Genomic DNA, 16,362 nt, shown 5'->3' with positions numbered 1-16,362 from the left:
ATGTGCGGAAAATGGAAAGATATGGATATTGCATATGCAGAAGTAATAGGTTGAGTTAGCATTTGATTACTAATTTAATTAGTTTAGCACAACACTGTGGGTTGAAGGGCTGTGTGCTGTAGTACTGTTCTGTGTTATTATTATCTATGTCAATAGCACCAAGGATTATGTGCACATTACATGACCCCTTTAGAATCCCCTGAAATCACTCTGGCACCAGAGAGACCAAACATCTGGATTCACATTGACAGCCAGAAAAACCCATTTGTACCCTTCCCCAGTAGGTCCATTATCCTCACCGTCAGGTCGGTGTTCCTCACTGTCAGACCCAGTCCATCACTGTCTGTTCCATACCCTTCACCATCTCCCCCTACAGTCAGTGACCAGACATCTAGAGGGACCCTGTCCATTCCCCCCCCCCCCCTGCAGTCAGTGACCAAGACTCTAGAGGGACCCCCAAGGTATATTCACCCCTTATAATCCCTGACAGTGACTCTGGATGTACCCCACTGTCCTTTCACTCCCACTGTCGGTAACAATGGCTCTAGAAGAAAACTTTAGGAACATTCAGCACTCAGTGTCAGTGAACATAGTTCTGGAGTGCCTCTGAGGTACATTCACCTCCACTGTCAATGACCAGAATTTGTGTGTCGGAGACCATACCTCTGGAGAGATCCCATGGTACATTCTCCCCTCACTATCAGTAGCCATGTGTCTGGAGGGATCCCTCAGGTACACACTCCCCTCACTGTCAATGACCTGAACTTGAGAGGAACCCTCAGGGTACATTCTCCCCCACTGTCAGTGACCATGGCTCTAGAGGGACCACCAAGGTATATTCACCCCCCCATAGTCCCTGACCATGGCTCTGGAGGTACCCCACATTACATTCACTCCATTGTAAGTAGCAATGGCTCTAGACGGACCCCATTCTCACCCTCTGTCAGTGACCATGATTCTGGGGGGACCACTGAGATACACTCACTCCTCACTGTCAATAACCATGGGTCTGGAGGGATCCTGAGGCACATTCTCCCCTCACTGTCAGTGACCATGTGTCTGGAGGGATCCCGAGGTACACTCACCCCTCACTGTCAGTGACCATGGCTGTAGAGGGTCTCCTCAGGTATATTCACCCACACTGTCATAGAACATAGAATATTACAGCACATTACAGACCCTTTGGCCCACAATGTTGTGCCGACCCTCAAACCCTGCCTCCCATATAACCCCCCACCTTAAATTCCTCCATATACCTGTCTAGTAGTCTCTTAAAATTCACTAGAGTATCTGCCTCCACCACTGACTCAGGCAGTGCATTCCACACACCAACCACTCTGAGTGAAAAACCTTCCTCTAATATCCCCCTTGAACTTCCCTCCCCTTACCTTAAAGCCATGTCCTCTTGTACTGAGCAGTGGTGCCTTGGGGAAGAGGCGCCGGCTGTCCACTCTGTCTATTCCTCTTAATATCTTGTACAACTCTATCATGTCTCCTCTCATCCTCCTTCTCTCCAAAGAGTAAAGCCCTAGCTCCCTTAATCTCTGATCATAATCTATACTCTCTAAACCAGGCAGCATCCTGGTAAATCTCCTCTGTACCCTTTCCAATGCTTCCACATCCTTCCTATAGTGAGGCGACCAGAACTGGACACAGTACTCCAAGTGTGGCCTAACTAGAGTTTTATAGAGCTGCATCGTTACATCGCGTCTCTTAAACTCTATCCCTCGACTTAAGAAAGCTAACACCCCATAAGCTTTCTTAACTACCCTATCTACCTATGAGGCAACTTTCAGGGATCTGTGGACATGCATCCCCAGATCCCTCTGCTCCTCCACACTACCAAGTATCCTGCCATTTACTTTGTACTCTGCCTTGGAGTTTGTCCTTCCAAAGTGTACCACCTCACACTTCTCTGGGTTGAACTCCATCTGCCACTTCTCAGCCTACTTCTGCATCCTATCAATGTCTCTCTGCAATCTTTGACAATCCTCTACACTATCTACAACACCATCAACCATTGTGTTGTCTGCAAACTTGTTAACTCACCCTTCTATCTCGACATCCAGGTCGTTAATAAATTCACGAAAAGTAGAGGTCCCAGAACAGATCCTTGTGGGACACCACTAGTCTCAACCCTCCAATCTGAATGTACTCCCTCCACCACAACCCTCTGCCTTCTGCAGGCAAGCCAATTTTGAATCCCAAACTTCCCTGGATCCCATGCCTTCTGACTTTCTAAATAAGCCTACCTTGTGGAACCTTGTCAAGTGCCTTACTAAAATCCATGTAGATCACATCCACTGCACTATCCTCATCTATATGCCTGATCACCTCCTCAAAGAACTCTATCAGGCTTGTTAGGCATGATCTGCCCTTCACAAAACCATGCTGACTGTCCCTGATCAGACCATGATTCTCTAAATGCCCATAGATCCTATCTCTAAGAATCTTTTCCAACAGCTTTCCCGCCACAGATGTAAGGCTCACTGGTCTATAATTACCCGGACTATCCCTACTACCTTTTTTGAACAAGGGGACAACATTCGCCTCCCTCCAATCCTCTGGTACCATTCCTGTGGACAACGAGGACATAAAGTTTCTAGCCAGAGGCTCAGCAATCTCTTCCCTCGCCTCGTGGAGCAGCCTGGGGAATATTCCATCAGGCCCCAGGGACTTAACTGTCCTAATGTATTTTAACAACTCCAACATCTCCTCTCCCTTAATATCAACATGCTCCAGAACATCAACCTCACTCATATTGTCCTCACTGTCATCAAGTTCCCTCTCAGTGGTGAATACCAAAGAGAAGTATTCACTGAGGACCTCACTCACTTCCACAGCCTCCAGGCACATCTTCCCACTTTTATCTCTAATCGGTCCTACCTTCACTCCTGTCATCCTTTTGTTCTTCACATAATTGAAGAATGCTTTGGGGTTTTCCTTTACCCTACTCACCAAGGACTTCTCATGCCCCCTTCTTGCTCTTCTCAATCCCTTCTTAAGCTCCTTTCTTGCTACCCTATATTTCTCAATAGACCCATCTGATCCTTGCTTCCTAAACCTCATGTATGCTGCCTTCTTCCACCTGACTAGATTTTCCACTTCACTTGTCAGCCATGGTTCCTTCACCCTACCATTCTTTATCTTCCTCACCGGGACAAATTCATCCCTAACATCCTGCGAGAGATCCTTAAACATTGTCCACATGTCCAAAGTACATTTCCCTGCAAAAACATCATCCCAATTCACACCCGCAAGTTCTAGTCTTATAGCCTCATAATTTGCCCTTCCCAAATTAAAAATGTTCCTGTCATCTCTGATTCTGTCCTTTTCCATGATAATGCTAAAGGCCAGGGAGCGGTGATCACTGTCCCCCAGATGCTCACCCACTGAGAAATCTGTGACCTGACCCGGTTTGTTACCTAATACTAGATCCCCCTAGTCAGCCTGTCAACATACTGTGACAAGAATCCATCCTGGACACACTGAACAAACTCTGCCCCATCTAAACCTTTGGAACTAATCAAGTGCTAACCAATATTAGGGAAGTTAAAGTCATCCATGATAACAACCCTGTTATTTTTGCACCTTTCCAAAATCTGCCTCCCAGTCTGCTCCTCGGTATCTCTGCTGCTACCAGGGGGCCTATAGAATACCCCCAGTAGAGTAACTGCTCCCTTCCTGTTCCTGACTTCCACCCATACTGACTCAAAAGAAGATCCATTACACACCCTTTCTGCAGCTGTAATAGTATCCCTGACCAGTAATGCCACCCCTCCTCCCTTTTCCCCCCTCTCTGTCCCTTTTAAAGCACTGAAATCCAGGAATATTGAGAATCCATTCCTGCCCTGGTGCCAGCCAAGTCTCCGTAATGGCCACTACATCATAATTCCATGTATGTATCCAAGCTCTCAGTTCATCACCTTTGTTCCTGATGCTTCTTGCATTGAAACACACACACTTTAGCCCTTCTACCTTACTACCTTTACACCCTTTATTCTGCTTCTCTTTCCTCAAAGCCTCTCTATATGTTAGATCTGGCTTTACTCCATGCACTTCTTTCACTGCTCTATTGCTCCGGGTCCCATCCCCCTTGCAAATTAGTTTTAACCCTCCTGAACCCTCAGTGACCATAGCTCTAGAGGGACACCTGAAGTACATTTTCCTCCCTGGGTGTTAGACAGACTGACCAGTGCCTGGGTGTCAGACCAGATAATCATGATCCAAGTCTACATTAGGGAACCATGTGCCATGTTTCCAGGTGGCTACAAGGGCTATGGACTCAGTCTGATGGTGGAGATGTTCTGTGGAATTCTAGCAGGAGCTCATTACAGTAACAATGTCCGCCGCTGGAAGGAGACGGACATGGTGGCAGATTTGGTAAGTTCACTGTTTGTCCCTGAGTGCATTCACACCCGTCGGTGCTTTCTCCTCACCATGTGTGTACTCAGCGACTGTACACCATTCCTCTGTGATACTGTTCATCATGTCTGACTTTCTCAAATGTTCCCACTCTGCATCACCATAGAGTGTAGCACTCTAACTTTCACCCTCTTCCCTATCTTTGCTCCCTGTAGATACACATGTATCCCCTCTCCATTTGTACCCCCTCCCCCACTGCACTCTGTACTGCCTCACCCGGTTCACACTCTGTACCCCAAATACTCTTGCACCCTCTGTACCCCTTCTCCCTCTGAACCTCTCTACTCCCTCTCTACTCCATCTCCTCTGCACTCTGTACTCCTTCTCCTCTGCACCATCTGTACTGTCTCTCCCAGTTTACACTCTGTACCCCATATCTCCATGCACCCTTTGTACCATTTCTCCCTCTGTACCCCCTCTCCCTCTCTACTCCCTCTCTTTTGTACCGTCTGTTCCCTATCTCCCTCTCCCTCTGCACCATCTGTACTCCCTTGCCCTCTGCACTCTCTACCCCATTTCCCTCTGTATCCTCTCCTCATGCACCCTCTCTACCTCCCCTCCCTCTGCATCCTCTGTTCCCCATGCAACCTCTGTAACCCCTCTCCCTGTTCACCCTCTGTACCCTCTCTCCCCGTGCACTCTCTGTAACCCCCTCTCCCCATACACATTCTGTACCCCTCTCCCTGTTCACCCTCTATAACCCCCTCTCCCCGTACACCTTCTGAATCCCCTCTCCTCATGCACCCTCTGTACCCCCTCTCTGTGCACCCTCTGTACTTCTCTCCCCGTGCACTCTCTGTAAGTCAAGTCAAGTCACTTTTTATTGTCATTTCGACCATAAACTGCTGGTACAGTACACAGTAAAAATAAGACATTTTTCAGGACCACGATGCTACATGAACAATACAAAAACTAAACTGAACTACGTAAACCAACACAAAAACTACACTAGACTGCAGACCTACCCAGGACTGCATAAAGTACACAGAACAGTGCAGGCATTACAATAAATAATAAACAAAACAATAGGCACAGAAGAGGGCAGTAGGTTAGTAGTCCGATGGTTTGGGGGAAAATCTGTTACATAAATAAACAGCTGAATGGCGGCATCTGGGATTCTGTCTGTTTCTGTACTCCTGCCGAGTATTTCGTTGCCACAGACGTAGTCCAATTTAATGTCCATTGGAGTGCAGAATGGCAGGAGAGCCAGTCAGCTAGAGCTTGCTTTTTTCCTGGCATGGACTCCTGCCCGCTCGCCTCGCTTCCACTTCCTCGCACACGGCTTACAATATCCCCACCTCCGGCCACCGGCATCAGGCGACTCCAAGGACTGCAGGCCTGATTCCCTCAGCAAACAGACATTGGAGAGCAGAATGAATGGGAGAGCCAGCCGGCTAAGGCTTACTTTTTTACCTGGCACGGACTCCTGCCCGCTCGCCTTGCTTCTGCTTCCTCGCACACAGCTTATGATCTCCTCAACTCTGGCCACCGGCATCAGATGAATCCCAGGACTGCAAGCCCGATTCCCTCAGCAAGCCGAGATTGCGCAATCTAACCAGCAGATCTTCATGAAGTTTGTTTTTGGGCGATCTCTGTATTGTAGCAGTATCTGGTGATGGTAGATAGTCACTCTGTTATCCATTGCCCTAAACCCTAATTGTGCCTTAAAATTAAATTAAAAATCTACTCCCTCACCCTGTATCATCTATACACCCTTGCCCTCTGTACTCTCTACCCCAATTCCCTCTGTAACCCCCTCTCCATGCACCCCCTAGACCCCCACTCCCCATCCACCCTCTGAACCCCTATCCACTTGCACCCTCTCGCCCTACACCATCTGTATTCCCTCCTGTTGCACCCAGTGAACTCCCTACCCCATTCACCCTCTGCACCCCCTCTCCCCTGCACCATCTATACACTCTTACCCTCTGCACTCTCTACCCCAGTTCCTTCTGTACTCTCTGCCCATGCACCCTCTATACCCCTCTCCCTGTGCACCCTCTTTACCTCCTCTCCCCATCCATTCTCTTTCCCTCTCTCTCCTGTATGTACCCCCTCACCCTCTGTACCCTCTCCCCATGCAACCTCCCTACCCCCTTTCCGTCTGCACCATCTATCTGCACTCCCTTGCCCTCTGCACTCTCTACCCCATTTCCCTCTGTACTGTCTCCCTATGCACCCTCTGTACTTCATCTCCCCATGCATCCTCTATACCCCCTCTCCTCACTCTCTCCATGCTGGAAGGTAGGGATCTGGAAAGGAGAGATGCAGGGAAGAGGTCTTTGCTGGGAGGGAGAGCTCTACTGGGAAGAATGCTGCAGGGAAAGAGGGTTCTACTGGGAAAGGGGTGCTGCAAGAAGCGAGGGCTGTGCTGGGAAGATGTGCTGCAGGGAGAAAATGCTGCTGAGAAGGTGCGCCACAGGGAGTGTGGGCACAACTGGAGAGGGGTGCCAAAAGGAGCAAGGGCTCTGGTGCAGTAGAGGGCAAGAGCTCTATTGGGAATGGATGCTTCAGGGAGGGATGGCACTGCTGGAAGTTGCAGCAGGGAAGGAGGAATCTGCTGTGAACGGGCTTCACAGGAAGGGAGTGCTCTGCTGGGAATGGATGCTGCAGGGAGGGAGGACCCTACCAGTTAAAAGGGTGCTGCAGGGAGGAGAGCTCTGCAAGGAAGGGGAGTTACAGGATGGATGGGTTCTGCTGCAAAGCAGTGCTGCAGTGGGGAGGTCTTTGCCAGCTGAGGTGCTGCAGGGAGAGGCAGTTCTGCAGTGAAAGTGTTCTGCTGTCAATGAGTGCCACAGGGATGGAGGGCTCTGCTGGAAAGGGGTGCAGCAGGGCAGGACATTTCTGCTGGGAAGGACCACCACAGGGTGGAGAGGGTCTCTGCTGGGAAAGTGGTACTGCAAGGAGAGAGTGCTCTGCTAGGAGTGGGTGCTACAAGAAAGGAGAGTTCTGTTGGGAACAGGAGGGGAGCTTCTGCTGGGAAGAACTGCAGGGTGTGAGGTCTCTGTTGGGAAAGATTGATGCAGGAAGTGGGGGCTCTGCTGCGAAGGAGTGCTGCAGGAAGGTGGGTTCTTTTATGAAGGGGTGCTCCAGGTGGGAGGCCTCTGCTGTAAAGTTTGCTGCAGGGAGATGAGGATCTGCTGGGAATCAGTGCTGCAGGGAGGGTTCTGTTGGGAAGGGTCCAACAGAATGGGAGGGCTCTGCTGGGAACAGTTGCTTCAGGAGGGTCATTTCTGCTGGGTGGAGGTGCCACAAAGATCGAGTGCTCTGTCGTGAAGAGGCAATGCAAGGGGAGCTCAACTGCAAAGGGGTGTCACAGGGAGGGAGGGCTCTGCTACCATCACTCTATTCCTTACTGTGTTGACATCATTCAGGGCCAGTGCTTCGTTGCCATCAATCCAGATGTTTTCGCCCCGGGCTTCAGGTCCAGGATGTCTGACCTGCTCAAAATACACCGAAATCTGGAACCGGTGAGTTGCAACAGGAAATTTTAAAAAATAAATTATGAAGATTTCCAGCTTTCAAAGGGAGTGAATCTTGAATTTGCCTTCCCCTAAGAGAGTGGAATGGGGAAGGACACTATTGAAAGAGTGTTAACAAGCAGGACAGACACATTTAATGTTGCATACTTGGATTTTCAGAAGGCGTTTGACAAGGTGCCACGCATGAAGCTGCTTAACAAGCTATCAGCCCATGGTATTACAGAAGAGATTCTAGCTTGGATAAAGCAGTGGCTGGCTGGCAGGAGGCAGAGAGTGGGAATAAGGGAGCCTTTTTCTGGCTGGCTGCCAGTGACCAATGGTGTTTGATGCACCATCAATAACTCACTCTGAGACGTAAGGCGAGATATCGGCTTTTATTGACTGGAAGAAGGAACCATCATACTACATCCTGGAGGCTGAGGCCGAGGATCAGGCCTCAGATCTCCTTTATACAGGGGCCTGTGGGAGGAGCCACAGGAGCAGTCAGCAGGGGGCATGTCCAGACAGGCACATAGTTCACCACATTCACCCCCCCTTTGTTTAAAAGAGTCCCCATGTGGCGAAGTTTCTTACAAGTCAAGTCTATCAGGTGGTCGAATCTGTCGCTGCGATCTACGTAACACCGGCTGTGATTGCACGGATGCCGGCGACATTGGTGATTGCACAGGAGACGGAGGTTGTGCTTGTTCCAGCCCACTAGGCGCCAGTGATCCCTCACGCATGTGCGAGGCGCCTGGTATATATGCGTACGAAACGCCCGGTATATAAGTGTCGTGAGGAGTCTGTGTAGGGCCTGGTGAGCACGGTGTCACCTCAGGTGCAGGGTTCATAGTTACCGGAGTGTCTTCAGGGTAGTGGTCTGCTGCACCTGCGGGAGCCAGGTCGCGGATGGAGGGGCCTGTCATATACCAGTCACACTTTCGAGATGACTCTGGAAGTCCAGCCCCAATAGCACAGGTGCGCACAGATTAGGCGTGACCAGTAGCGCAAGGTTCCGATATTCTGTGCCTTGCACCACCAATGTCGCTACACAACCCGCCCGGATGTCTGCGGAATGCGACCCAGAAGCCAAATGGAACCTCCGACTTACCGGCCGAGTTGCAAGTCCGCAGCGTTGCACTGTGTCCGGGTGAATAAAACTCTCAGTGCTGCCCGTGTCAAACAGGCATCTAGTCCTGTGCCCCTCCACCAGGATGTCCATCATGGACCTTGCAAGCTGGTGTGGGGCGCTTTGGTCGAGGGTTACAGTGGCCAGAGTTGAGCCGTCGGGGTACCCGGTAAGCATCGGAGGGTCGGGGGCGGGGCATGCTGACGCCGACAAAGATGGCCGCCCACATCCGGGCATGCAAGATGGTGGCCCCGACGTCTCACCCGCAGCGCTGCACTCCGCTCATAGTTTAGACTTACAGACCTTGGTGAAATGGCCCCGCTTTCCGCAGCTGGAGCAGGTCACTTCTCGCGCTGGACAGCGTTGTCGGGGGTGCTTTTTGAGTCCGCAGAAATAACAAAGCACGAGCTTCTGACGGGCCGCAGCCGTGGTCAGGTTCGGGGAGCTCGTGGAAACGCAACTGGCAGCGGCGTTGGCGAATTCGCTCCCGGGAGCCACCGGTGGTGGGGTCTGAGGTGTCCACGGAACCGGCGGGGAATCGCGCGACTGGACAGTGTCAGCATTGTGCAGAGCAGCTTCCAGAGCGTTGGCCGTCTCGATCGCCGAGCGTAAGGTCAGATCAGCTTTTTCCAGCAGCCGCTGGCGCATGTACACTGACCTCAGTCCCGTCACAAAGGCGTCTCGCACAAGCAGCTACGCATGCTGTTCCGCCGTGAGCGTCTTGCAGTCACAAGTTCGGACGAGTGTCTGTAGTGCTCGGAGAAACTCAGTGCTCGATTCGCCAGGCCGCTGTCGCCGAAACGATGTCTTGCGCAGACGGTGTTCACCGGCCGCAGGTACTGTCTTTTGAGGGCGTCCAGTGCCCCATCGTAGGTTGGCAGGTCCCGAATAATGGAGTAAACTTTTGGGGTGACCCTCCAGAGGAGAATTCTGTGCATAATGGCGGGTTCAGTTGCACGAACCTCCTCCAAGTATGATTGGAAGCATGCAAGCCAGAGTTCAAAAGCAAGAGCCGCTTCAGGGTCTTGAGGGTCCAAATCCAACCTTTCCAGACGTAAAACAGTTTCCATGTTTTAAAACTTCCAGTCAATAAAATTGATGCACCATCAATAACTCACTCTGAGACGTAAGGCGAGATATCGACTTTTATTGACTGGAAGAAGGAACCAGAAGGGAGTGACCATCATACTACGTCCTGGAGACTGAGGCCGAGGATCAGGCCTCAGATCGCCTTTATACAGGGGCCTGTGGGAGGAGCCACAGGAGCAGTCAGCAGGGGGCGTGTCCAGACAGGCACACGTAGTTCACCACAGTGTTACACTAGGGTCTGTATTGTGATTGATTCTTTTTATGTTATTTGTCAGTGATTTGGATGAAGGAAGTGGTGGCTTTTTTGCAAATTTTGCAAACGATACAAAGATAGGTGGAGGGGCAGGTAATTTTGAGGAAGTAGAGAGACTACATAAGAACTTAGACAGATTAGAAGAATGGGTAAAGAAGTGGCAGATGTAATGGTCATGTACTTTGGTAGAAGAAATGAAAGGATTAACTGTTTTCTAAATGGAGAGAAAATACAAAAAATCTGAGGTGAAAGGGACTTGGGAGTGCTTGTGCAAAATTCCCTAAAGGTTAATTTGGGCAAATGCAATGTTAGCATTCATTTCAAGAGGACTAGAATATAAAAGCAATGTTGAGACTTTATAAAACACTGGTGAGGCCTCACTTGGAATATTGTGAGTAGTTTTGAGCCCCTTATCTTAGAAAGGATGTGCTAAAACTGGAGATGGTTCAAGGAGGTACACAGAAATTATTCCAGGATTGAAAAGCTTGTCATATGAAGAGTGTTTAATGGCTCTGGACCTGTATTTACTAGAATTCAGAAGAATGAGGAGTGGTCTAATTGAAACCTATCAAATGGTGAAAGGCCTTGATAGAGTGAATGTGAAAAGGATGTTTACTATGGTAGGAGAGTCTAAGACCAGAGGGCACAGCTTCAGAATAGAGTGGTGTCCTTTTAGAACAGAGATGGGGAGGAATTTCTTTAGCTAGAGAGTGGTGAGGCTGTGGCTAGGTCTTTATGTATATTTGAAGCAGGGTTTGATAGGTTTTTGATTGATCAGGTCAAGAAGGGATCTGCGGGGAAGGCAGGAGATTGGGGTGAGAGGAAAAATGGATCACCCATGATGAAATGGCAGAGCAGACTCAATAGGTCAAATGGCTGCTATATCTTATGGTCTTATTGTTTAGGGGGATCTGGTCCAAATGCCGACAGCTGAGATGAGCTCAGGTAGTCATCTGGGTTGGCATGGATGAATCGGTGAAGGGTCTGTTTGCATGTTGTATGACACTATGGCTCCAGTCAGGAGTGTGATGGAACACTCTGATGCACCATCAATAACTCTCTCTGAGACATGAAGGTGAGATATCGGCTTTTATTGACTGGAAGAAAGAACAAGCAGTAGTTGACCACCATACTACATCCTGGAGACTGAGGGCCGGGCTCAGGCCTCAATCGCCTTTATACCAGGGTCTGTGGGAGGAGCCACAGTCAGAGGGAGGGGCCACAGGAGCAGTCAGCAGGGGGCGTGTCCAGACAGGTATATGTAGTTCACCACACACTCTCCACTGAATGCAGACAACAGCTCTTAAGAAGCTTGACACCACACAGGACACAGCAGCCCACTTGTTAGGCCTTTTCCCTATCTGCAGTCACTCATTCCACTACCAACCCACAGTAACAGCAGTTTGTACCATCTGCAGGTCTCACTGAAACCACTCACCAAGATTCAAGGTTTAATGTCATTTCCAGTACACAAGTGTAAAAAAGAACAAAATATTGTTACTCCAGATCTGATGCCACACAAAAGAAAAACACAAGATAAAGAACACAATAAATATAAAACAACACCTACAAAATGCTGGAGGAACTCAGCAGGTCAGGCAGTATCTATGGAAATGAATAAACAGTTGCTGTCTCAAGCCGAGACCCTTCTTCTAGAAAGGAAGGCAGGAAGATGACAGAATAAAAAGGCAGTGGGAGAGGAAGAAGGATTGCTTAAAAGTGAAAGATGAAGCATGGTGGGTAAGAAAGGTAAAGAGCTGAAAAAGGAGTAATCTGATAGGAGAGGAGAGTGGACCATAGAAGAAAGGGAAGGAGGAAGGGCACCAGGGGGATGTGATTGGTAGGTGAGGAGAGGTAAAAGGTCAGAGTGGGGAATGGAAGAAGAGGGGAGGGGAGGGTAAATATTTAATCATAAGGAGAAATCAATAATTGTGCTGTCAGGTTGGAGGCTACTCAGACGTAATATAATTCCAGAGGCCCAGTCAGCATGGGGAGCAGAGCACTATGAATTAAATACAGAAGGGGCAAGCAAGGCAGCCATTGTCAGGAGTCGGCCAGCGGTGAGAGTAGAAGCATCAGGTTTTGACTAAAGAGGCTTCAACAAGAAGAGGCTGAGGCCAAAGGAACAGGTGAAAAAATTTGGTCTTTGTTGCTCATTGTACAGTGCAGGCAGGATGGCAGATACGGCAGTGGAATGCTCCTCCTGCAGGATGGGGGAATTCGTGGAACTTGGTAGTCTTCCTGATGACTACCCCTGCAGGAAGTACAGCCAACTCCAGCTCATGAAAGACCGCATTAAGGAGCTGAAGCTGGAGTTGGATGAACTTAAATCATCCAGGAAGTAGAGCAATAGATTCTTTTGAGCAGGTGGTTACACACAGAGTGCAGAATTCAGGGAGTAGATGGGTGAACACCGAGGGAAGTAAAGGGAGAAGGAAGTCAGTGCAGGGTCCCCCTGTGGTCATTCCCCTCAGCAACAGGTGGATACTCAGTCCCTCAGGATACTGCTGTGGGGGATGATCTATCTAGACAAGGCAGCAGCAGCCTGACCTATAGCACTGTGGTCGGCTCTGAGCCTCAGAAGGGAAGGGTGAAGTCAAGCGGAGCAATAATCATGGGGGACTCTATAGTTAGGAGGACAGATAGGAGATTCTGCGGCAGTAAAAGAGACACCAGGGTGTCTCCCAGCTACTAGGGTCCAGGATGTCTCTGAGCAGTTGCAGAATAATCTTGAAGGGGAGGGTGAACAGCTGGAGATAGAGGTACATGTTGGTACCAATAACACAGGCAGGAGAGGGATAGAGGTCCTGCGCAGTAAGTTTAGGGGGTTGTGAATGAGGCTGAAGAGCAAGACCTCCAAGATAGTAATCTCCAGATTACTGCTGCTGCCATGAATTAGTGAAGGTCAGAACAGGAAGATAGTGCAGATGAATAAATAGCTGAGGAGATGGGACAGATGAATGAGGGACTGAGGAGATGGAGCAGATGAATGAGTGACTGAGGAGATGGGGCAGATGAATGAGGGACTGAGAAGATGGAGCAGATGAATGAGTGACTGAGGAGATGGGACAGATGAATGAGTAGCTGAGGAGATGGAGCAGATGAATGAGGGACTGAGGAGATGGGGCAGATGAATGAGGGACTGAGGAGATGAGGCAAATAAATGAGTGACTGAGGAGATGGGGTAGATGAATGAGTGGTTGAGGAGATGGGCCAGATGAAGGAGTGACTGAGGAGATGGGGCAGATGATTGAGGAAATGGAACAGATGAATGAATGGCTGAGGAGATGGGCAGGGTTTCAAGTTCTTGGATTATTGGAACCTTTTCCAGGGAAGGAGTGACCTGTGCAAGTGGGACGGGTTACACATGAACTGGAGCAGAACCAATACCCTGGGAGGGAAGTTTGCTCTATTGGGGACGGTTTGAACTAGATTTGCAGTGAGGGTGGGAACCATAGAGGCTGGGGCGGTTGGCACACAATTTGAGACACCCGTGTATAGAGTTTGTGAGGAAGGATAAGCAGATGATAAAACAAAGATGCACTCATCCAGATTGTTGAGATGTGTCTGTTTTAGTGCAAATTATATCATAAGCAAGGCAGATGACCTTAGACCATGGATCAATATTTGGAACTTTGATGTTGTGCACATTACAGAGACTTGGATGTCCCAGGGTCAGGAATGGCTGCTGAGCATGCCCGGGCTTTAGATTTTTCAAAAAAGACAGGGAGAGAGGCAAAAGAGATGGGGGAGTGGCATTGCTAATCAGAGATAGTGTCACGATGCAGAAAATGAGGGTTTCCACTCTTCTTAAATAGTGGAGTAACATTTGCAGCTTTCCAGTCATCCAGTACAATGCCAGAATCTATCGATTCTTTAAAGATCATCATTAATGCCTCCACAATCTCTGCAGCTACTTCCTTCAGAACCGGAGGGTGCATTTCATCAGGTCCAGGAGATTTATCCACCCTCAGATCATTAAGCTTCCTTAACATCTTCTCAGTTGTAATTTTCACTGCACAAACTTCAGTTCCCTGACACACTTGAATGCCCGGTATACTGCAGACTTCTTCCACTGTGAAGACTGATGCAAAATACACATTCAGTTCATCTGCCATCTCTGCATCTATCATTACAATATCTCCAGCATCATTTTCTATTGCTCCTATATCTATCCTCAACTCTCTTTTACCCTTTATATAGTTAAAAAAGCTTTTAGTATTTTCTTTGATATTAGTCACCAGCTTCCTCTCATAATTCATCTTTTCCTTCCTAATGACCTACTTAGTTCTTTCTTCAAGTTTTTAAAAGCTTCCCAATCCTCTATCTAGTAGTAGCAGGAAGGTAGTACAGGAGTCTCCTGTGGTCATCTCCCTGAAAAGCAGATACACCGCTTTGGAGTCTATCGGGGGAGATGGCTCATGAGGTGAAGGCAGCAGTAGTCAGGATCATGGCACCGTGGGTGGCTCTGCTGCGCATGGGGACAAGAAAAAGAGTGGCAGAGCTGTTGTGGTAGGGGATTCCATGGTAAGGGGAATAGAGAGGAGCCACTGTGGCCGCAAACGGGACTCCCGTATGGTGTGTTGCCTCCCGGGTGCAAGGGTCAGAGATGTCTCGGAGAGGCTGCAGGGCATTCTGAGAGGGGAGGGTGAGCAGCCAGCTGTCATGGTGCATGTAGGTACTAACGAGGTAGGGAGAAAGCGGGATGAGATCCTAGAAGTTGAATTCAGAGAGCTAGGAAATAAAGAGTAAGACCTCAAAGGTAATAATCTCAGGATTATTACCGGTGCCATGTGCTAATCAGAGTTGGAATAGCAGGATAGCTAGAGTGAATATGTGGATTGAGCGGTGGTGCAGGAGGGAGGGTTTCAGATTCTTGGGGCATTGGAACCCTTTTTGGGGGAGGTGGGACCAGTACCATCCGGACAGTCTACATCTTGGCAGGGTTGGGATCAATGTCCTAGGGAGATTGTTCGCTAGTGCTGTTGTGGAGGTTTTAAACTAAAATGGCAGGGGGGTGGGACAGAAAAGAAAAGGGAAGTGATGCAGAGACCAAAACTAGAGTTAGTGAAGAAAAAAGTAAGATTAGAGTACATAAAAGTAAAAAGCAAGAATCACATAGGTCACTAGATTCTAAAAGGACAATGAGTATAAGGGCACTTTATCTAAATGCCCATAGTATTAGAAACAAGGTTAGTGAACTTGTGGCACAGATCAGTATCAAGGCATATGATTTAGTGGCCATTACAAAAACCTGGTTGTAAGGTGCAGATGACTGGGAATTAAATATTCAAGGGAATCAGGTAACACGGAAAGATAGGCAGGAAGGCAAAGGAGGTGGGGTGGCACTCTTAATTAAGGATGAGATCAGGGTGATTGTGAGAGATGATATAAGATCTACAGAGCAGAATGTTGAGTCCATCTGGGTAGAGATTAAGAATAGTAAAGGGAAAAAAAATCACTGGTGGGAGTTGTCTATAGGCCACCTAATAAAAATATTGCAGTGGCAGAGGCGATTAACCAAGAAATAACTGAGGCTTGTAAGAATGGAATGGCAGTTGTCATGGGGGATTTTAACTTCCACATAGATTGGGTGAATCAGGTTGATCAAGGAAGTCTTGGGGAGGACTTCATAGAATGCATCCGTGATGGCTTTCTTGAGCAGCATGTTAGTGAACCTACAAGGGAAGATACTGTTTTAGATTTAGTCCTGTGCAATGAGGCCTGTAAGATTAATGATCTTGTTGTCAGGGATCCTCTTGGAAGGAGTGATCATAGTATGATTAAATTTCGCATACAGATGGAGGATGAAATTGTTAGATCCAAAACTAGTGTATTGTGCTTGAACAAGGGAGACTACAACATGATGAGGGAGGAGTTGGCTAATGTGGATTGGGAGCACAGGCTATTTGGTAGAACAGTTGAGGAACAGTGGAATGCTTTCAAAGAGATTTTTCACAGTGCTCAACAAAAGTATATTCCAGTCAAAAGTAAGGACAGTAAGT

The 16,362-nt window shown here is 48.6% G+C and overlaps 1 protein-coding gene across 2 annotated transcripts in view; it reads left to right on the top strand.

Annotated features, from left to right (window-relative positions):
- Positions 1 to 16,362, top strand: part of LOC132397457 (uncharacterized oxidoreductase YjmC-like) — a 106,420-nt gene that overhangs the window by 76,381 nt on the left and 13,677 nt on the right. For both annotated transcript variants that reach the window (XM_059976278.1, XM_059976277.1), the window contains exons 8-9: positions 4,265 to 4,383; positions 7,800 to 7,895. In XM_059976278.1, coding sequence (XP_059832261.1) covers positions 4,265 to 4,383; positions 7,800 to 7,895 — 215 coding nt within the window. The remainder of the gene's footprint in view (positions 1 to 4,264; positions 4,384 to 7,799; positions 7,896 to 16,362) is intronic.

This window comes from Hypanus sabinus, chromosome 7 (assembly GCF_030144855.1).
Source record: "Hypanus sabinus isolate sHypSab1 chromosome 7, sHypSab1.hap1, whole genome shotgun sequence".
Lineage (NCBI taxonomy): Eukaryota > Metazoa > Chordata > Chondrichthyes > Myliobatiformes > Dasyatidae > Hypanus > Hypanus sabinus.
The sequence above is the reverse complement of the archived record's forward strand: the minus strand, read 5'-3'. Positions and strand labels throughout refer to the sequence as shown.